The sequence below is a fragment of the Dioscorea cayenensis genome, chromosome 1 (assembly GCF_009730915.1).
Source record: "Dioscorea cayenensis subsp. rotundata cultivar TDr96_F1 chromosome 1, TDr96_F1_v2_PseudoChromosome.rev07_lg8_w22 25.fasta, whole genome shotgun sequence".
Taxonomy (NCBI): Eukaryota; Viridiplantae; Streptophyta; class Magnoliopsida; order Dioscoreales; family Dioscoreaceae; genus Dioscorea; species Dioscorea cayenensis.
Genome location: NC_052471.1, coordinates 3,514,108 through 3,536,809, shown reverse-complemented (window position 1 = coordinate 3,536,809; position 22,702 = coordinate 3,514,108). Strand labels below are relative to the sequence as shown.

At 34.0% G+C, this 22,702-nt stretch overlaps 2 protein-coding genes across 4 annotated transcripts; one reads left to right on the top strand and one right to left on the bottom strand.

Moving 5' to 3' along the window:
- Nucleotides 1-58: 58 nt before the first annotated feature.
- LOC120263016 lies at nucleotides 59-1,264 on the top strand. Its single transcript, XM_039270943.1, has one exon. The coding sequence runs from the start codon at nucleotides 59-61 to the stop codon at nucleotides 1,262-1,264; it is 1,206 nt and encodes a 401-aa protein (XP_039126877.1).
- Nucleotides 1,265-14,943: 13,679 nt separating this feature from the next.
- Nucleotides 14,944-17,920, bottom strand: LOC120264413. Of its 3 annotated transcripts, none has more exons than XM_039272234.1 (7): nucleotides 17,575-17,920; nucleotides 17,075-17,192; nucleotides 16,364-16,581; nucleotides 16,061-16,262; nucleotides 15,898-15,983; nucleotides 15,713-15,804; nucleotides 14,944-15,391 (listed from the first exon to the last, which is right to left on the bottom strand). In XM_039272234.1, exons 2-7 carry the CDS (start codon nucleotides 17,171-17,173, stop codon nucleotides 15,132-15,134), a joined length of 957 nt encoding a protein of 318 aa, XP_039128168.1. In that variant the 5' UTR covers nucleotides 17,174-17,192; nucleotides 17,575-17,920; the 3' UTR covers nucleotides 14,944-15,131. The 3 variants fall into 3 exon arrangements, with proteins under 3 accessions (XP_039128168.1, XP_039128174.1, XP_039128161.1); XM_039272240.1 differs by having other exon boundaries at nucleotides 17,714-17,920; XM_039272227.1 differs by having other exon boundaries at nucleotides 17,075-17,920.
- Nucleotides 17,921-22,702: the final 4,782 nt, after the last annotated feature.

Here is a 22,702-nt window from a genome sequence, read left to right as displayed (position 1 = left end):
AACTGGTGGTTCATTGAGCAACAAACTCCCTGAAGAAGCTGAGACATAAATCGAGAACATGGCTAGCAACGAATGTCATTGGAGCACTAGACAAAAGGAACCAAGAGTAGCAGGGCTGTATGAGGTGAATGAAACCACTGCTTTGGCTGCAAAAGTGGATGCTTTGACCAAGAGTGTCATGGATAACAATGCATTGGCCACAAAGGTTGAAGCTTTGACACAGAGATTTGATCAGTTCATGTTGGGTTCTGGCTCAAGTCCTAAGGCAGTGATGTCATGTGAAATATGTGGTGTTGGGCATGCAACAACCCAATGCCCCATTCTTGTTGCTTCCCCTACACCGACTGTGTCAGTAGAGTATGTCAGTGGAGGACCAAGGGGTCCGGGAAATGCTTTCCGCAACACTTACAACTCGGGGTGGAAGAACCATCCAAATTTCTCTTGGAACCAAGGTCAGTCACAACAAAGACCACCACCACCTCAAGGTCCTCAGTTTCAGCCCCAACAACCACAAGATAGGAAATATACCACTGAAGATGTGTTGGCAAAGTTCATGATTAATACTGAGGCAAGATTTCAGAATATTAACAATCAGTTAACACAGCATGGGGGACAGTTCAGTGAGATAAGCACTGTGTTGAGAAATCTTCAAGCGCCTGTGCAATCTCTTGTGAACCAGGTGGGACAGCTTGCTAGAGCGCAATCAGAACGACCCTCAGGTAGCTTACCAAGCAACACTGAAAGCAACCCGATGGAGCATTTGACGGTTGTCACACTAAGAAGTGGGAAACAGTTGGAGGCAAGGGCCAAGGAGAGCCCAAGTGCCTCCAATGATGGGGTAGCCGTTCGGGAAGACCCTAGTTCAGGTGAGAATGCGAGTGAAAAGAGTGAGAAGAAGCATGATGAAGATGTTCCTAAGTCTCCGATCCGAGGGGGGCCTGAGTATAAACCTGTAGTGCCATACCCCTCCAGGCTCAAGCAAGATAAGGAAGAAGCTCAATTCAAAAAGTTCCTTGGCATTTTCAAGCAACTTCACATTAACATCCCCCTGGTCGAGGCTCTTTCACAGATGCCCAAGTATGCTAAATTCTTGAAGGATCTCCTCACCAACAAGAGGAAGCTAGAAGACTTGGAGACTGTGACTCTGTCGAGGAATTGTTCTGCTGTGATCCAGAAGATGCTTCCTAAGAAACTCACTGATCCCGGCAGCTTCATCATCCCCTGTGTGATTGGGGGAAGGAATGAAAGAAAATGCTTTAGCTGATTCTGGGGCCAGCATAAATGTGATGCCATATAATTTGTTCTTGAAGTTAGGGTTAGAAGATTTGAGGCCCACGCGGATGACCCTGCAGCTTGCAGATCACTCAGTGAGAAGACCTCGAGGAGTGGTTGAGGATGTTCTAGTTCGAGTTGACAAACTTATCATTCTAGTGGACTTTGTGATTTTAGATGTGGACGATGATGTTGAAGTCCCTTTGATTCTCGGTCGCCCATTCCTTAACACTTCTGGTGCTTTGATTGATGTCAAGGGAGGCAAGATGACCTTGAGAGCTGGAATAAACAAGTGGTCTTCACCCTCCCCGAAGCAATGAAAAACACACTTGATCATGATGATACTTTATACTTTACTGATAATACTAATTTAATCATCTCTGATTGTGTGCAGGAGGTTTTGGCTCTAAATCCCTTGGACGAGTACTTGGAGGGGTTCAAGATCAATGAGGTTGAGGCCAAGGTCCCCTCTCCTCCACCAAGTCACAAAGTGGCCCAAAATGGAGGCTAGCCCACCACCTCATGGACAGAAAAAGAAAACCTTGAAGAAAATGTGGAGAAAAGCGAATGAAAGATTGAAAGAAGTGTGTTTGTCTCCACAATGCCACCCAAGGAGGTAGACCGCTTATACTTCGAGAGCCAAGGCAAGTTCCAAATTTTTTCATATCTCTCAATGAACTTTCCGGGTAACAACACTTTGCCAAAGAATGGAGGTAACTCTCCACCATATGTCCCACCATGATCATGAGGTAAAACACGTCAAGCTAACGACGTTAAACAAACATTTCTTGGGAGGCAACCCAAGCTTTTGAACTCTTTACCTTCTCTTTTCGTATTATTTGAGTGTTTGTGGTTTGTGTTCTTTAGTTTTTGTGCATGTTTGGTAGCCTTGTTCATCGTCTTTCTTATGTTTTTCATCCATGTCGTTGAGAATGCCTTGAGTGATTTGATGATTAGACTCCATGAAATTAAATTCTTGAGTGTTTATGTGCTTAATTTGGCTTTGTTTTCATTGTTTTTTTTAGGTTTGGAGGAGGCTAAGTTGATGTAAATCTGGAAATCACCCGTTTTATGACCGTGAGAGAGGCCGTGAGCCATCCAGAGGGCTCTCACGCCCTTGCGCCCGCAAGGACACCCGTGAGGCATCTAGAGAGCTCTCACGGGTGCCCTTGCGCCCGCAAAGGCACCCGCGAGCAATCCCGAGGGCCTTTGCGGTTGCCCTTGCGGCCGCAAGGGCACCCGAGTCAGGGTTTAAATCAGCCCCTCACTCATCTTCTTTCTTCTCACTCACACACTCATCTTCTTTCTCTCAAAACTTTCTCATTTCTCCACCAAATCCACTCATTTCTTTTGCTCTAGATCACTCTCCTCCTCCTCTAATCTTATTTTGTGAAGGAATTTCAAGGTTTAAACACTATGTTGGCCATTTTAAGCTTTTGAATCACCCCATTTACTTTAGGGTTAAGGTATGCCTCTCATCTCTCAAACCTTGAGCTTTTGATGTTCTTTTTGGGCTGATTCTTTGGGGTTTTTGCTCTCTTTGGATGATGGAATATGTGTGGAATGAAACTATGTGATTGTAAATTTGTTGTGCTCCATTTACAAACAATGATCTTGCAAATTTTTTCGGGTTTACTGTAGTACTGGGCATTTTTCACTAGTTTTCATTCCATTGAGCTTGTATTTGTTTAAAACTTGGTTAATTGTTCTTCCCTTGGTCTTGTACGTATGAGGGTGAAGAAAGTGGCCTACAAGAAGGCTAGGAGGGACCCTTCTCCCCCTCCCAATGAACCAAAGTTTAAGAATGAAGAGCACAAGACACGTTATGCACTTTTATCGCGGAAGGGGTTTGGAACCATTCGGAGAATAGATTGGGATGTCTTGAAGCTGTTGGGATTGGATGGTATCATCTTGGAGCTCATCTCCCATAGTGGGTGGGACAAATTATTCTCCATTGAAGAGCCCACCTACAAGGAGTTAACACTAGAAGTTTTGAGCACCATCGAGGTTGTGAAGCATTGTCCATTCACTCACCAACCAAGTTCTATCTCCTTTCGTGCATTCGGGAAGAAGCATCAGGTTACGCAAGATCACTTGGGTGTACTCTTGGGACTTTACATCGAAGCATATACACTCACACCCGGATTCAAAGACTTATCACATGATTTTTCGTACCCGGTAACAAGTGAGAAGTATTGGGCTTCCATGGCAACTTGTTGGAAGACACGAAAGGCGTCTCAAATGTCGAACCCCGCGCATCGTTACATACATGCTCTACTTACTAGAGGTATCGGGGGACGGCTAGACTCTACGGGGATGGTATCTCGCACAGATTTATTGATGCCCTACAGCATTATTGAGTGTCACCCCCTCCACATGGGACACCTTGTTGCAGAAGTCCTAGCACACCAGGGGCAGTTTGTTCGCCTTGGGGCCATTTTCGCCGGACCATACATCACACGAATGATTATAGGCATGGGCCTTATTGAGCGTACCCAGGGCATGACAGTTGTTGGCACTATCGCCCCGCTCGGGATGCAGACTCTTGTATGCATTGGGATAGTTGCAAAACGGGCGGTGGTTACAAGCTTGCACAGCGTCAGCGAACAAATGCACAAGACACCGGCCCTTCACAGGATGCTGAGTCTACTTCTGAGTCTGAGTCTGAATCTGAACCCGAGCAGGAATCCAGGGTGCGTAGACCTTCTCTAGAAGCACGGTTTGAAGAATTTCGCACTGAGGTCTACCAGCAGCTGCAGGTGCTTGAGCAAGGACACCGAGACCTGGTTGCATCACTGAGCCGCATTGAGAGCAACACCGCCAATATCTTAACATTCTTGCGCAGCTTATCCTCATCGGTTGGCACCACCTCTGCAGCTACCACCTGCGTAGAGAAGCTACTCTTACTTTCTCTTCGCTCGTATTCCCAAGCCCTCACTCGTATTCCCAAGGGCCCGAGAAGCTACTCTTACTTTCTCTTCGCTATGTTGTTTAACCTGCAAGTTTGAATGTGATAGTGATAAAACAAATAAACAAGTAAAATGCAAATAAAATGCTAACAATGAAGGCAAGATACGGGGGATAACCAAGGAAAGAAAGCGGTCGCGGATGAGGATCCTCTCAGGGGCTACTAAAGTGTGCAGGATGCCAGAACTAACATGCAATTGGCTAGTTGGACCGAGAAAACCCTAGATTAGGTCAACCCGATGGTCACGACAATTGACCCCTAATCCGGTACGAGTATTGGATGCAGAATCTCTTCCGCCCAAATCCTCCTACGATTGCAATGGGAAAGGTGGTTTTCTCAAGTTAGGGTTAGAATACAAGCTAATACTTAACCCTTGAATTGGAGGGGTATAAATACCCGATGGTCACGGTATATTTATACGTGTTTCCCTTCCAAACTTGGTGAGTCTAACACTAGGGCAATGATCATGCAACCTAGCATTACCTAAGAATTGATACACCGAGTTCTCATGCATACCAAAGCATTCAATTACACCAAGCAAGGATCACAAACAAGCCAAAATACAATAGAAAGAACCAAGCATCCATACAAGCACAAGTTCACCCCCAAGGTTCACCTACATCCGGTGACTTTGGGGTTTAGTTGTTCATAGTCATCAAATACAACAAGAAATCCATGCAAACAACCAAACAAAACATAAGAAACACTCCCTCAAAGAATGAAGGCCGGAGAAGCTTCCAAAGACGCCACACAAGAGGTGGCTTCCCTTGTCTTCAACCTCCTCTACACAAGCCCTAGGAGTAGATCTCGCCCAAAATCGTGCTCTCCTCATCGAATCCTTCGTGGAAATGCCCTCAAAACCTTACTTCTAGCTCCGATTTGGTGTGGTGGTGGTGAGCTCCAAGAAGAAGGCTTCCTCTCCTCAAAAGAAACCCTAACAATGCTTATAAAGGGATGAACTCGGGCTTCCTTGTGGGTGGCCTCACGCTCACAATATTGCCCGCGAGGATGGTCATAATATTGCCTGTAAGGAAATCCAGACTTAAACTTTTTCAGAAATTTTCATGTTCTGGTCTGCTACAGTGCATGTACAGTACCGGGGGTCCAAAAATGATGTTTTCGATGTCGATTTCTTCTTACATTCCGTCGTTGAGCTCACCTAGGCCTCCTTTGTGCCTGAAACATGAAATAAAATGATTAAACCATAAAAAAGGCATCGAGTTCTCAATAAAATACAATAAACATGCACATTGGTACGTACAAAATACGTACATTTAGACGTTTATCAGGAACTTGAGAAGATCCATACTGATGACAACGGCTCTGATATGATGACAAAGGCACTACCGAGTAGACCTGTCAATATGGGCCGGCGGGCGGGCCGCCCTGAGTTACCAAACCCCGCCATTTGGCGGGGCGGGGCGGGCCGGCCCGCCATTTGGCGGGTTGGCAAAGTGCCAACCCGACCCAACCCACCTTGGGTTGGCGGGTTGAGCGGGCCGACCCACTAAAAATATAAAACAATTAAAAATTATATATTTTATATGTTTAATAATTTTTTTTAACAAACCAAACCAAAAGATATTTATTAAAACACAAAACATAATACAAAAGACATATTTAAAAAAATACTTTACATATGAGGTTATGATAAATCACACAACTAAGATAGTAAAAATATAAAACAAGTAAATAATAACATATCCAACCAAGTTAATCAATTAACCCAACATTCAAAAATTCCCACATGAATTAAACAACTAAAGACAAAAGAAATATCAATACCATGATACTACATAAAGCACATAAAACATTTATCCTCATTTATCCTCATTTATCATCCATTAAAAATTTAAAAGCAACAACAATTTCACACATGCCAACTCAAATTTCTAATTAATAATGGAAATCAACCATCTCCTTCCTATTTATAAGCAAAACCATCATTTAAAATTCTAACAAAAAGCATCTTAACATCAATAATAAAATAGTTTTTCAACCATGAGACAAACAAATATTTCATAATTCTTCATGTCTCTCTCCCTCTTAAGTCTTAAGACATACAAAATAGAGTTCATTACAAACTTAAAATCCATCAATCATTAAATTAAATCATTCAAATTTTCCTCTTCTCCATTTCCTCCTTCCATTCTATCTTCATCAATAACTTCAACAATATTTGAACCCTCACCGGATGTAGTTGATTTAGTATTTGCTTCATCTTCATTATCTACAAAAAAGACCCCAAATATAAAAACTAGTTAAAAATGAATTTAATATAAACAAATGTTTCAAGATTTCAACTAAATAAACAATTTAAATTAATAACTTATAAATTACCAATGTTATAACCATGCAACCAATTACGGGTGCAAATGAGAGCCTGTACTTTTTCGGGAAGGGTACAACTTCTATATTTGTTGAGCGCACGAGCACCAATAGAAAAGGCCGATTCAGATGCAACAGTTGTTATTGGGATAGCTAAGACATCACCTGCCATTAATGCAAGAATTGGGAACCTATGCTTATGATTCTTCCAATATTCCAACACATCCAAATCTTCATAATATGCAAATTCAAGCTTTGGCTCCTCCAAATAAAGATCCATTTGAGATTTTCCCGCACTTGTAATTGATTGGCTCTCAAATGCTTTAATTTCCTACAATCAATAATTCGCATATGTTATCATAAAAAAATATAAACAAATTAGAGAAATATATAAAGAAAGAAAGTGATAGAGCACTTACATCAAAGATTCTTTTACCCTTACTTTTAATTCCTCCACCACCTTGTGTAGATGTAGGTGTAATGATAGAAGAAGAATGTGGTTGGGAAGGACTTGACTTATTAGCATTTGAATATTGCTCAAAAAGTGTGTATAGTTTTGTTCTCACAAGTGACACCTTCTCTTGGCATTTAGTAGAATCACTCTCAACCTTCCCATAAAAATACTCCAACATTGATAATTTAATTCGTGGGTCAAGGATAGCCCCAAATGCAAGCACCATGCTATATTGTCTCCAATATTTATCAAATTTTTCCTTCATCCTTCTACACATATCACTAATCACCACATCTTCAGTTATCAAGTTTTCCTTCAATAAAGCTTCAATCTTCCAAACTTGCATAAAAATACAAATTTGATGTAGGATAAGAAGATCCCGATATCAAGTTGGTAGTGTCATAAAAAGGCTCCAAGAACTCATATATTTTCTCCTCTTTTCCATTCTTCATTTGAAGGGCAATACTTATAATTTCTATCATTCAATTGAAGAGAAGCAAACGCCCCTTTTTATATTTAATGACACTATCCAACATCAAATATGTCGAATTCCAATGGGTAGATACATCTAATCGCATAGTCAATCATCGGTGTCGATGTTGCCAAGCTAGCAGCTCACACATTCTTCAAATTTTTTCATTCTACTTTCTGAACCCTTCACATATTTGACAGATTCTCTGATTTTATGCAAAGCATCATGAGCTATTTTCAAACCTTCTTGCACAATGAGATTCAAAATGTGAGCAGAACAATGAATATGGAAAAATTCGCCACCACATAACAAACTATCATGCAAAGATAGTTGCTCTTTCAAAATATCTTGCATATTGTCATTGCTAGATGCATTATCCAATGTCAAAGAAAACACTTTTTTCTCAATTCCCCATTCTTTCAAAAATGAAAATAACTTTGCAGCTAATTCAACTCCCGAGTGTGGAGGAGGTAATTTAGCAAAGTTAAGAATTTTACTATTCAATTTCCAATTTTCATCAACAAAATGCCCTGTTAAGCAAATGTAGCCCTCACTAGTGCATGCAGTCCACACATATGAAGTTAAGCAAATTCTATTCTGAATATTACCCAAAATGTGCTTAAGTTTCCCTTTCTCCCTCATATATATTCTTGTAATATCAGAAACAAGAGTATTTCTTGAAATGCAAATGCCATCGGGATTTACATATTTTATCCAAGCTCTAATGCCATCGTATTCAACAAATGAAAATGACAAATCATGTTTTATAACTGCAGCAGCTAACAAGTCACGTGCAATTTTTTTATCTACTTTATTTGACCTTATCTTCCCTTCATGATCAAAAAACATTTGTCCATCATCATTGAATTTAATCATTTTGCAGTTATCCTTGTGGCGCCTCAATGAAGAAGTCCCATACCTTTTACCCCCACATTTGTATTCTTTCTTGCATCCCTTACATTCTGCTATTTGTATGCCATCTTGATCCACCCCTTTCTTTATAAAAAAATTCCAAACATCAGAAAATTCTTTCGCCTTTTTACTTGTCTCCTTTCCCGATTTAGTGCTTTCCAAGTCTTCTTCATTTAAGTTCACACTTTGATTCAAAGAGGCGGACTCCATGATTTTAATTTATCCTGCAAATATAAATGAAAAATATAAGATATAATTAATAAAATATGATATAATAATCAAATATTTGACAATGATAAAAAATGATAAAAATATGATATTATTAAGTACAGTGGTCCAATCTTCTTATGATTGTTAACTAATGACACATGACTTTTTTGGGGGTAATAAAAAGAGATAATGGTGGCTTTGAATCTTTGGGGTAATGATTGTTAAGTAATGACACATGATATTATTAAGTTCTGTGCTTGCTTGCTTTGAATCTTCATATTGAGTTTTTCTTATTGTAACCTTAGTGTGTGTGTGTGTGAGTTTTTTGGTTTTTCATAGGGTCAAGGATTTGTGTACTGTGTACATGTGAAATAGTCACAACTACTGATGATAAGTAAACAAAACAATGTATAAATGCATTGCTTAGTGAAACTAATTAAATGGAAAAGAATGAGGACAAGCATACATGGAGATGATGGTGGTGTATGATGATGGAGAGAAGGTTTCTAAGAAGCCATTGAGTACTTCTCCACAAACTCAATGGATGGTCCGAAACACAACATTAGTCATGAATCATGAACCATAGATATGTGGCCTGGCCGGAGCCATTGCCATTCATTAATGGGTTGCACACCCTTTTTTTTACTTTTCCCTTCCCATTTTCAATCAATCAATTAATTTATTATTAACTTTGAATTTTTACTTTGGGTGGATAGCCTCATATTCATTGATGGGTTCTGGCTTTGTTCTTTTTAATTTCAAGATTTTTTTTATTTGTAATATATAATATATATTCAGACAAAAAAGAATTGAAAAGAAAAAAAATGTAAAATAAAATTAAGAAAAGTTAAAAACTAAAGCATGACATATTTAGAAAAAATTTATTGTTTTAGATAGATTATTTTTCAATTTCCTGTCAAACCATGATTTCTTGTTTGAAAATTTGTCTTTTTATATACTCATATGAAAAATGCATATTTATTTACGTATAAACCCTTATAAAATTCAAATTTGCTTATGAATAAGTACTCACAAAATAAAAGTATTTCTCATCTATGTGTGTATTATGTCAAAAACCTAACTCACAAACATCAAAAGTTGATATAACTAATAACCAACCGATAAAGATTTCGGTCATTAAACAAGTGAATTAAAAATTTTATATTTTTGTATAAAAAATACCCTTAATGACAGGTTTTCATTTCATATTAGTTGAAAACCAATGACTTCTCCGAAATTAATGGATCAATGATTAAAAAAAAAATATAATCCAACAAGATATACAACCATCTTATCCTCAACAACAATAATAATATTCATATCCTCAACAAGATTTACAACCATCTTAGACTAAAAACAAACTCATCATAAACTTTGTTAATGAAATTTTTTTGTAATTTACATTAAATATAATTAATCGACCCATAGTGTCTAAAGGTCGTGGTCATTCCTTGGTTTCACCAATTGAAAACTTTGTTAATTAATGTCGATGGAATCATTAACTCCTTAATTAACAAACATATAATAATTGTTTATGATACTAACTTGATTTAAAGCTTAAAAACAATGCATCTTATTTCACTCGCACACCATGATTAGCATCATCCACTAATTAAAGCAGTCATAGTGTCTAATAATGTCAATCTCCAGAGCACATTTAGAACAACATGAGACAGTCATGCTTGGAGAAGGGAAGTACCTCGTAATAGAGGCAGATTTGAGTAGTTTCTTTGATCTCCTCCTATGATTGTCCTTGACTCTGTGAGAAAGAGATTCGTTAGAGAATACTCAGAATAGAGAGCCAATGAATAAAGAGAGAGTGTGATAGAGAGAAAGAGGAAGGGTGGACTGGGTTCGGACTTTGAATGGAGAGCTTTTTACAGGGAGTCAGTTGATTGGGTGGCGATGCGGCTTGGCGGTGGGAATGAAGGGAGACGATTTTGGTGATGGTGATGGCGATGAAGAGTAGAGATGCTGGACCTCGGGACCTTGCTAGCGGTGGGTGGGTGAAGGCACTGAAGGGCAAATCAGATCAATTAGGGTGAGAGAGATCGTGAGAAAAAGGGGCTGAATTTCAATTCATTAAACCTTTTTAATTTTTTTTTTAATAAATTAAAGGGGCGGGCTAGCCCGCTCAAAGCCCGCCCCGCCCCGCCCAGGACCCTAACCCAAACGGGTTGGCCCGTTTCGGCCCGCTTCCAAACGGGCCTACAAAAGGCCAACCCAACCCGCTATTTTTTGTTGGCGGGGCGGGCCGGCCCGACGGGCTAGGCCCGTTTTGACAGCTCTACTACCGAGAGATAAGTTTGAAGTTTGTCGTGATATTGTAGGGATGATGATAACCTCCACCTAGAAGTAAGGGGAGAGTTGTTGGGTTTCCCTTCTAGTTGGAGGATGGCCCAAGTTAACCTACATGAAGCCCATGTTGAGAGGCTATGTAAAGGAGGTCATTAATTACCTTTTCCAGGTGTATTTTAGTAATATACTAAAACACACTCTTGCATCTGACCTAACGGGTTCTATTAGGTAAAGGGGCAATGGGGTGATAGTACAAGGAAAGAGAGAGAGCCTTCATCTTCGACAACGAGAAATAAGGAGAGAAAATCTATACAACATAGGCCTTGTAATTTGGCATTTTCTAATTCATTAACCGTTGGATTGAGCTCAAATTTGGTGAGCACATTCGTGGTTGAAAAACGCATCTTCTGGACGGTGGAGATCTGGTTTTGAGTTTTTGGGTGTAAGCAACAAGCGATAGACGGCTGCAGTGTTTGGTGACTTTTTTCCTTTGTTTTCTTCTTCAGTTGTTGGTTCATCTTTTATGATTTGCAAATGGGTTTTCTATCCATGATGATTGGTTGATGGTGTATGCCTCAAGTATTATCCAGAGAAGACTCCCTTATACTGCCCATTATTGTTGATTATAGTGGAAGATTAAGTGCCTTTGGCCCCGTGGTTATATTTCGTCTAGCCTGGAGAGGGTTTTTTCACGCAAAAATTGTGTCTTTATTTGTGATATTTTGTTCTTACATTCAGATTTGACAATGTGTTTAATCTTCATTGGTGTGTTATTCCGATTCCGTTGAGCACTTGCATTGTGGTTCTTTGCCTAACACTCTGTGTTCACGGTAATGTAAAATCATTATATCATGTTACGGTAACTTAAACAAATATCACATTTGATACTGTAATAAAAAAAATATATATGTTATTATAAAAAAAAATTAATAATCTTATTACCACCAAAAACAAATATTTATGAATTACCAGGCGGTAGTAATTTGAAAGTATTGTTTTTTTTTTCATATATAAATCTGCCATTTTCTTTACAAATTGATTTGTAATATATACACAAATATGTAAATGCTTACATGACATATGCAGTTGTAAATGTACATTCATTTATGTACATATCTATATGTATACTTGTATATATTTTTATATATACATATATATGTTCATACATGTGTATCTATCTATATATATATAATCTGCTATATATATATATAACATTATATATACATATATAGACTTTGCTTTATAGTTCAAGGGTATTTTGGTATTTTATCAAATTAATTACCAATCAAACACAGAAATAAAATATTTTCAGTAATATAAGTTGGAAACTAAACGTAATTATATTAAATTACCATAATCTCATAGTAATAGATCATTACCATGTGCAAACAGTCCCTAAATATCATCCATAGCCTTAAAATTAGATTTGTATATATATATATATATATATATATATATACTTTTACCCACACATATACCATTAAAATATTTTATTAGCTATTAACTAAAAAAAACTGTGGATATGTATCCCTATAACAGTTTAATGGTTATTAGATTAATATATTTTTGCATATATACTTTTAAAAAAAATACATAAGCTACTTTATTCCTTACATCTAAATAAAAATTAAATTTTTATTTATTTTTATAAAATAAGAACAATATTTGTTATTGAGATAGGATAAAGATAGGATGGTTCTGATTCTTTAAAAAGTTGTTTTTAACACTGAATAAAAGGTTATATTGGTTGGTTTTGATTTTCTAAAAGGTACCTTTTTATTTTTTATTTTTTTTTGTTTTTTAAATCAAATTAAATATTTTATCCTCTAATAATTGGTCAAGCCAAACAAGAACTGAAAAGGCATTCAAAAAACAAGAAGTTTTATTTCTTTATTTTTATTTTTATTTTTTTCAATTTTATTATTATTATTATTATTTGTTTTTTTATTTTTGAAGGTTTAAAAGCAATACAAGTTTACAACCATACATTGTTTGTGTGAGAGACAGGGCAATGGATTTTTGTGCCGAAAAGATGTGGGCATATAGCACATAGATTTTTTTTTTCTTTTTATTTTATTTATTATTCTCTTCCATTCAACTTAATTATTGAATGGCATCTTATTCTTTTTTACTGCTTTTTTTAAAGTTGAAGATTCCAGATGTGGTGATGGACATATGATCTTTTGTTTTATTCATGATTTAAATTGTCCAAATATGGAAAATAGCAGTTTTTCCCTCGTTTGAATTAGTTAGCTAACCAAATTTTGTCCAATGATTTAAAAACCAGACTTGACTGATTGGTTCAACTGGTGAACCGGTTGGACCGGACATAATGATTTATTAATTTAAAATTTAAATTATTTAATTGGTTTATTTATTTTAAAATTAAACACTAAAATAAAGTTAATAAACTCGGTCCAAATTCCAAAAAGGTAAAAATTCAAAAACTAAAAAGCAGGATGCCAACTGTAAAGATATTATGATTTATTATCATTAATTCATTATGATTAACTTACAGCCTTATTATGATTTATTATCATTAATTCATTATGATTAACTTACGGCCTTATTAATTCAAGATATTATGATTTATTATGATAAACTCGGTCTAAATTCCTCATTTTTTTTATTGTTGTTTTTTGTTGCTGTTGTTGTATTCTTGTATAGTTATATTTTATTTAATTTTTTATTTTTGAATATTTGTTGTATAGTTCTATCTTTATATATTTATATTTTTAAAAATTCAATTTTATGTAAAGTTGAGACTTGTGACATGAGGTAATTTAACTTTGCAATATGTAATTTTGTATCTTTTTTTTTTATTTTTTTAATATTTTTTAAATTATTTTTTACTTATTTTTAAATTTTTAAATATTTATTTATTTGAAAAATATTAAATCCGGTTGAATCGGTTCAACCGGTTAGACAACCAATCTGGTTATTAAAACATTACTTTTGTCCTGCTTTTCCAAAGCCTAAAATTTATTAGTAATAGGGTAAAAATTGTAATAATCAGATTTTTAAGGCTATCTAGGTAAGATATGCCAGAAAATAAATAAATAAATAAATAAATAACTGGGATGAAGCTGCATCTTTGTTTTTATTATTATTATTATTATTATTATTATTATTATTATTATATTTTTGGTATTAATTGAGAGATTTATATATACACACACTAAAATTACATAGATAGCCTTACATTTATGTAGTTGCAAAATTAATTTAACTGATTTATAAAAAGGCTTTTATGCAAAGCCTTACAGATATACTTAAATTTCTGTTGTCTTAAATACCTTTATAATGCTCATAATTTAATAATTATCTGGCACTATATTTTGTAAATAAATTTATTCCATAGTGGTTTATATGAAATTTTAAATATTCTGAAATGTAGCATAAAATATTATTGTGTAATTTCAAGATTTTTGTTGGGTATAAATGTAAAAAAAAAACAAATTCTTAATTATCAATATATATAATATGACTTCTTTACCCTTCCTTGTGTTAATAAAGGTCTTGCATCTCTTTTTACAACATTAATTCAAATTATATAATATGACTTTTTTACCTCCTTTGTGTTAATAAAGGTCTTGCATCTCTTTTTACAATAAAGAGAGTCTTATGAGGCGTGCAAGAGCACTGTCCACAGCATTGTTCTCCAGGATTCTACAGCCAGATTCTCTCGTTGTACACGAGCCGGAACTGAACACTTTTACCCATTACGTAATGGCATCCACTAAATTTGGTGCATTCGTGTCCACACCATCCGTCTACATAAGTTCAGAGAAATTTGCACCCCTGTGCCTGCTCGTAAGAGAGCATAACCACTAAAGCAAGGTTAAAAGATAATAAATAGTACTATATATAAAGTTGATGAAGTTCTTATAGCTAGGCAATGTGGTACTAAACTTTTAATGGGAATGTTTTAAAACAAATATGGGCCTAAATTATATGGGCCCTCTAACATTGAAAGCTCAAAGTTCATTCATTCATCAACAGAATTCACAGCCAAACTGAGCCTCAAAATGCAGAAAAATTCAGTTATTGATTTCTGAAAACTGTAAACATTACAACACACAAGGAAAAAAGAAACTCTCATGAATTCCAATTCAGAAGTTAAAACATCAGCTCAACTCATGATAAAAAAGCATTACAAGCAAATTATGGTGGCAGTCATGAGTTCTCAGACAGATCGGTAAATATATTATTCACATCTAGTGAGTGCTGAAGTAAGTGAAGTCATGATGTCGAACACGGAGCTGTTTTAGCCAAGAGTCTGCGACGTTGAAGAGACTAATGATTCGTTCATGATCTCCGGCTTCATGATCGATCCAAAGGTTCCCTTGCATTTTGTAAGTAGCCAAGCCGAATGGCGGGAGTGATATGTACTCATTGGTTTCATTTCGGTTCCTTCCTGTTTTATCGATGATACTACAGCATGAGTCTTTCTCTGTCACGTCCCCGATTATACTATCTGCAACATATTGGAAGATTAAACTTCACCAAGATTTATACATACAAAAGAACCTTTATGAGGTTCAGCAAATTTATGATTTTTAGAGTAGAAGAGTGTCGAGGCAAAATTGCTAAACCTCATAAGACTCTCTTTGTTCTCTATGTTTATTGTTTTCCAATGTCTCTTGCTTTGTTATGGTGATTTCCATAACATGAAGTACAAAATGAAGTAATTTCATAACATGATAACAAATTTGAACTTTCTCTTTTAAGTCAAGATTGATGATTAAAAACTTGTGTAGCTTTCTGATGAACACTAGTCGAAACGAAGTAGGCTTACCTTGAAAAGACGATGAGATAGTATGATAGGTAAGGAAGCAAGCAGACAGATCCTTCACATTTCTTCTCGTCGGAATATGATAAATAGGGTACCTATTACATCAAATTAAGAACAAAGCATGGTCATGGATGTGTTACATATTAGAGTATTGAAGTGGTTGTTCAATTTCCGGTTAGTTGTTATACCAAGCGACAGACATCCAACTAGCTGGTGAGAGCTCCACACTCTTCAAAGACATCAAGCCGGGATATTGCTGTTCTAATTCATTTACCTAAACTCGAAAGAAATATATATATATTTACTCTTCAAGATTGTTTTTAAAGAACAAGAAAATTGTTAGCTTTGTACCTTAGTTATGAGCGGCACCCTTCCATAAGGAGCAGTGTTTTCAACATAATGCATGTATAGATGTCCAAGACGGTCTTTCCTGGGCCAGAGACTCTCCGGATCACCACCCGAGTCATCAGAAATGGCATCCGAAGATCGAGACAACTTCTCACTCTCACTGTCATCACTCCACGAATCGGTCTCGCTTTCCTCCCCGGAAAACCTACCACAACCACAATCACAAATGCAGCTCGATTTAGTTGGTTTTCTAAAACATGTGTCATTTAAGAGATAGTCATTCATTCATGGCATTCAATCAAGGACCTTGAAACAGACAAGGGTTTGCTGGTGTAGATTTGAATGGCCGAAAGGTAAGGCACATAGTATTGAACCACGGTCTCGCCGTTTTTAAGAAGTATCGGAGCACCGGCACCATAAGCACTCCATTCATTGTAATTGTCCCAGAGATCTCCGAGGGTGAAGCAACCTATTGTGTCCTTGTCGATCGGAGGCCATGGTTCGGTCACTTCTTGAAAACAAGACTGTTTGAACAAAAACAAAATCTCAAGCTTCATGAAACAAATTCACAAGAAAACGTACTCAATAATTTTCAAATGAAACTAAACCAAAGCTTGACAGAGAAAAGATATCTACACCGAAAATAACTTTTGGTAGAATCTTTGCAGTTTTAAAATTGCATCAATGAGATGAATTCAGAAACAGCAGCATAAACATTAATCCAACTTATATGAATTAAAAACAATAGAAAAAAAGAGCACATAAATGGATGAACAAAAGAGAGAGCAATTGTGTGATTAAGAAATCAAATTTATGGTTCTGTTTTATAGCAATTGAAAAGGGAAAACAGATAAGAACTTCAGAAAATGAATACAAAAACCAAATGAAACACAAGGATTCAAAAAACAACAACAAAACACAAACGCATAAACAAATATAAGTAAAAACAATGAAACGCATGTGCTATTAATATCAAAACAGAGGAGAAAAACAAAATAAAGTATTTTGAAAGCTCACCTTTGGAAGAGAGTAGGACACCACAGAGGGTGTGATCCTGCTGAGAAAACACTGCAAGTTGGAGTGCCTTTGTTTACAAACACCACCTCCACCAGCCATTTCTACACTAATATATCCACTAGAACACCAGGAAAAAGAGCTTCCTTTTATCTCAATCTCATCTTATAACCTCAATCAGCCTAAGAATGGAGAAACTTCAACAAGAAACACAAATAAAACTAGAAAAAGAACCAAGCTTTCTTTCTATTGATCACTATATATCTCTTATGAAGCACTAAATCCTGGGAAATCCATGGGTTCACCACCATGCACTAACTTCCACCATTTGAAATCAATTGAAAAGATTTGGATTCACAATCCTTCCCAAACTTAGAAAGCTCAATCCTTTACTCCATTAATGCCCATTTACAACCCAATCACAAGAACAAGATCACAAAAAACAAAGAAAAGATTACAAAGTAAATATAAAAATAGATAGAGATAATAAGAGATCCTCTCACCAAAACACCAAAAGCTTCCTCTTTTACTCAATCAATGCTCATTTACTCCCAAAACAACAGAGAAACTCCAAAAACAAAACAACCAAAAGAGAAACAAAGAGAGAAACCAGAGAGAAGCAAAGAATGAAAGAAAGCTCACTCCTTTACTCAATCCCTGATCATTCACAGCCTCAATGGTTTGAGAAATCCAACAAAACACAAGCTTTAAAGCAAAGAAGCGATCCAAGAGCACAAATTATGGTGGAAAATGAGCAGGGGTGGAGACAGAGGAAGAAGAGAAGAAGAATCAAAGGTGCTTCTGGGAATGCTTTGTTTGGTTGCAGTGAGTTGTGAATTGTTATATAGTGAAGGGGCAAATCGAAAAAGACATGAATATGGTTTTGTTCTGAACCTAAACTACACCCACATGAATTCTATGTTTTTTAGTTGCTTATTTTTATATTATATATATATATATATATTTTTTTTTCTTATATAACTAAGCAGGGATTTTTTTTTTAATTAATTTTCCCTTTTGATATTGTCTTAATTTAATTATATATATATATATATATATATAAAAGGTAAATAAATTATATCCATTAAGATGAAAATAAACAGATACAACAAGAATCCTCACAGCAGAGGAGCAAACAAAAAAAACATCATAACATAAGAAGTGATACAACTCAAAACAGAACGAACACCTCACAAACACGCAAACTGAGAGAAACAAAGGCTTCCTCAAGACAGCCAACGGAGAAAGATTAGCCCGTACTCAAGTGATATGCCTCCTCGACCAATGGATCCCCACCAGCATCAGTCATATGTGAATTCAGAAACTCCAAACTGTGACGAATGGTCCAATAGAATCTTCAATGCTCCTCTATATATTATTATTTTCATATGCATGTTAAAAATTATGTATTAAAATTTTTTTTCAATGAAATTAGTTGCAATTCTTTTGAGGTGTTATAAAGAATTTAAAATTATATATATATATATATATATATATATATATATATATATATATATATATATTTAATATTTATATATATGTGTGCGTATGAAGAAATTAAACTATAGAGGAGCAAACATAAATTTAATTTTAATATGTATATATTAAATCATAATATCATCTGTCATTTTCTTATCAAGTTCAGATCCAACAAAATGAATATGTCCCTTTGAAAAAATGAATTCTTAATTATTTTTTGGAATCAATTTTTTTTATAATAAAAAATAGAATAAAAAACTTTTTAAATTTCATTTAAATTTAAGTTATTTATTAATTTTATATTGTATTTTTAAAATTGTAAAAGTTCTGAAAAATGAAAATAAATTTCATATAATTTTGTGATTTTACATCACTAATTAGAGAAAATAAAAAAAAATCCTAAAAGATTTTAACTCATATTAATTAATAGAAGTTAAAATTTTCTCTGTAATAAATTGGATTTATGATACATTTTTTTTAGTGTAAGATTTCTTTTCTTTTGTGATTTTTTAATAGTAGCTTTTATTCTCTTTGTATTTCTATATATTAAAATTCTTTTTTTTAATGAATAATTCCCATGCACTTTATTCAAAAAAGATAAATAATAAAGCGGTAGGTTGACCATTCAAAGTGGTTAAGAAGACTTACCCACTTATTTTGAATATACGCTGATTTCTTTATAATAATAATAATAATAATAATAATAATAATAATAATAATAACAGAGTAAGTTCTAGCCTGTAGGTTAACTTTTTAATGTAGGAGAGGGCACTAAACATAATGCAAATCCACTAATTATGGAAATTTTTATTTTTATTTTTATTTCATATTTATTTATTTATTTATTGTAATAATCAAGGAGATTAATTAATTAATTAATTAATTAAATGATTCTATAAATTTAAAAATCTTGTAACTTGTTACATGTTCAATTTTAGTAAGTGTTTGGATACAGAGAAAAAGAAGTAATGAAAAGAAAAAAAGATAGAAAGAACTATATCACTCATTTTCTATTATGGAGTATTTAATTCAATGAGATAAAAAAATAAAATCCAATTTTAGGTTAAATGAAATAATTATTCTTAGATAGTAAAATTTGGTTTCGTTTTAATGTTTTTTTTTTTTTTTTACAAAATACTAATAACTTCAGAGAAATGTTATTTATGCAGATCATAGAAATATGGAATGATTAGATTGAAGTATTTGAATGATTGATTATAATTCTTTTTCGAAAAAATTAATGGTTATTTATCTTTAAAATATTTAATGTATATAATGAACGTGACCTTATATTGAAGAAAATTGATGCAATAATGGAAAACAAAGAAAATTCTTGCTAAAAAAAGAATGAATAAATAATAAATAAATAATCCCATTATCATAAAAAATAACACATATATATAAATCAAAACACAATACCTTAATTTTTTTTATAATTATTTTTTTAGAATAAATATGGACAAATTGTAGGTGGGATTCCAGCTTTGACTTTTGAAAATTAAGCAAATTATTGAACAGAAAAGAGAAACCGTACGACAAAACTAAGAAACAAGCACATAAATCAACCAACGGTGTAGACATACAAAACTAAAAAAAATAGTAATAAAAAAAAAAGAAAACAATTAGTCCGCCTAATCTGTATTACAGTAATTGACACCTCAAATTAGAGTATAAGATTCTAGAATGAGTCGGCATATAGATCAACTTCAGCTTTGGAAATTGGCACAACTAAGAACTCCTCTATAGAAATCGTTTTTATATCTTTATATATTTTAATAAATTAAAATCAAAACCTTTTAATTAAAAACATTGTACTCATTTAAAATAATAAAAAATAAGAGAAATTATTTAAATAATAATAATTTTGGAATTTTATATAATATTTTAAATGATGTGGATATATATAGATATATTTATATATATATATAGGACTATTTTAATGCTTGGTTGGGAAAAAAAAGGACAAGAAAGAATGGCACTTGGTGGTGCCCTCCACTACAAACAAATGGGGACATTATGAAGTGGACATGGATAATGTACATTAAATTAATTAGCATTCATAATTATTAATACAAACACTTTCAAACATGTCGTTTAAATAATGTTCCCAATGGATTTGATTGGGCAAATTTCTCCTTCTTCTAAATATTTAATAATATTCAAAAGAATAAATAAATTTATGTTTAAATTTATTAAATTTTAAAAGGGAAAAATTATATATATATACATACCAAAAAAAAGTCATATTTGCATGTATACCCATAAAAAAAAAAGCATATATATACATCCTTGAGGTAAATAATAATAATAATGAGTTTGCATATATTATATAATTTAAAATTTTGGTTCAATTTTTTTTTTAACTGCGGTCATTTTTTATGATGTAGTTAATAGAGTATATCTTAAGCATGATAATGGAAGGATATATGCCCAAATATTAGTGTTTTGTAGGTGTATAAATGTAAATATAATTTTTTAAGGGTATACACACACTTATGAGGTTTTTCAAGGGTATATATATATATATATATATATATATATATATGCAAAAATCCAATTTAAAAATAAATCTCAGCTCTGATTTTCAAAATTTATATTTAATATAATAATTAATAACATTTTATTTCAAATTAGAACCAAAATAAATATTGTCCATAACTTTTAGAGCCAAGTCTGCACTAATTTTAACCACAAATAATGAACATATATATTGTTGAAAATTCATTAATTCTTACACTCTAAAATATATCCCATAAAATTTCACCATAAAAAATTACATCAATAATTATTCAGATAGCGTGTATTTTATTAATTAAAAAAATCAATAAAATTAAAATAAATTTTATCGATTGCTTTTTGAGCCAAGTGTGAACTAATTTTGACCACAAATAATGACCTCACAAATTTGAAAGTCTATTCACTTTTATAATTATGGGACCATATTTCCAATTAGTATGACTTTTACACCCATAATATTAATGGGAAGAGCCACAAGTCCTTTGCTCAATGGTGCCATCACATGAAGGGGTTTTAATCATGTCTCTCAATCACCATATATATTTTGAAGTTCATTGATGGATAAAGATGGCTATTATTATTATTATTATTATTATTATTATGAAATGTGAACAAGAAATGTCATGCGTGTCCATTAGTATGGAATTAATGCTCTTATGTTGCATAAGTTAAAATTTGAACTCGCCTCATCGGTAAGGACATTCACACTTTACTCAGGAGATTCATTACTAATATATCAAGAGATTGTTGGCATAGCTATTAATAATGGTAAGTCTGATGACGTGGATTGACATTATATGACAAGCCAAGGTGTGACATGGCAAGATGATGGTGACGTGGTATGTGATGACTCATCAAAGGAAAAAGTGACTATGATGATGATGATGTGGCGAAATATTAATGAAGCTTCAAGGATTATGAAGATCAAGGTGGAGAATTTATTTAGTAGATATTTCTCTCAATGGAATCATGTGATGTTAAACTATTTAAGAAAGTGGATCAAGACTAAAGGATCTCTTCAAGAAAGATAAGTTTTATTTTAGGTATGATTGTCTATCATTGGTAAGATCCGGGATGACAATTCATATATTTGATAGAACTCTTTTTTAGAAAGATCTATTTGAAGAGAGAGGAATATTCTATCATTGGCAAGTATTCAAGATCATGAAGATTGTATGAAGCTATCAGAAGGCACAAGTAAAACTTGGTATGAAGCTTTTAGAAGACACAAGATTTAGTTTGGTGTGAAGCTATTTGAAGACACAAACTAAATAAGGTAAGAAAACATGTCAAGGAGATTATTAAGACCATATTTAGCAAACTCAATTTCAAGGAAGATCCAAGAGCTATCTATGGGCGGAACTATTCATGGAGACTAGTCATGTGAGGAGATTGATTGAAGATTGCATTAGATATGATTAGAGATTTGGAGATCCAAGCATGGATGATTGAAGATCATGCTTGAAGATATTGAAGACTAAACTTGGATGAAAATAAGATCAAGTTTAGTAACAATATTTCCATGAGTCAAACGAAGATCATTTGGGAAGACCAAACTTGGGCCAAGTTTGGAAAGAAGACCTACTGAAGTGACCATCTTTGGTGAGATGGTTGTGTGTGCCTTGGTGGGCACGT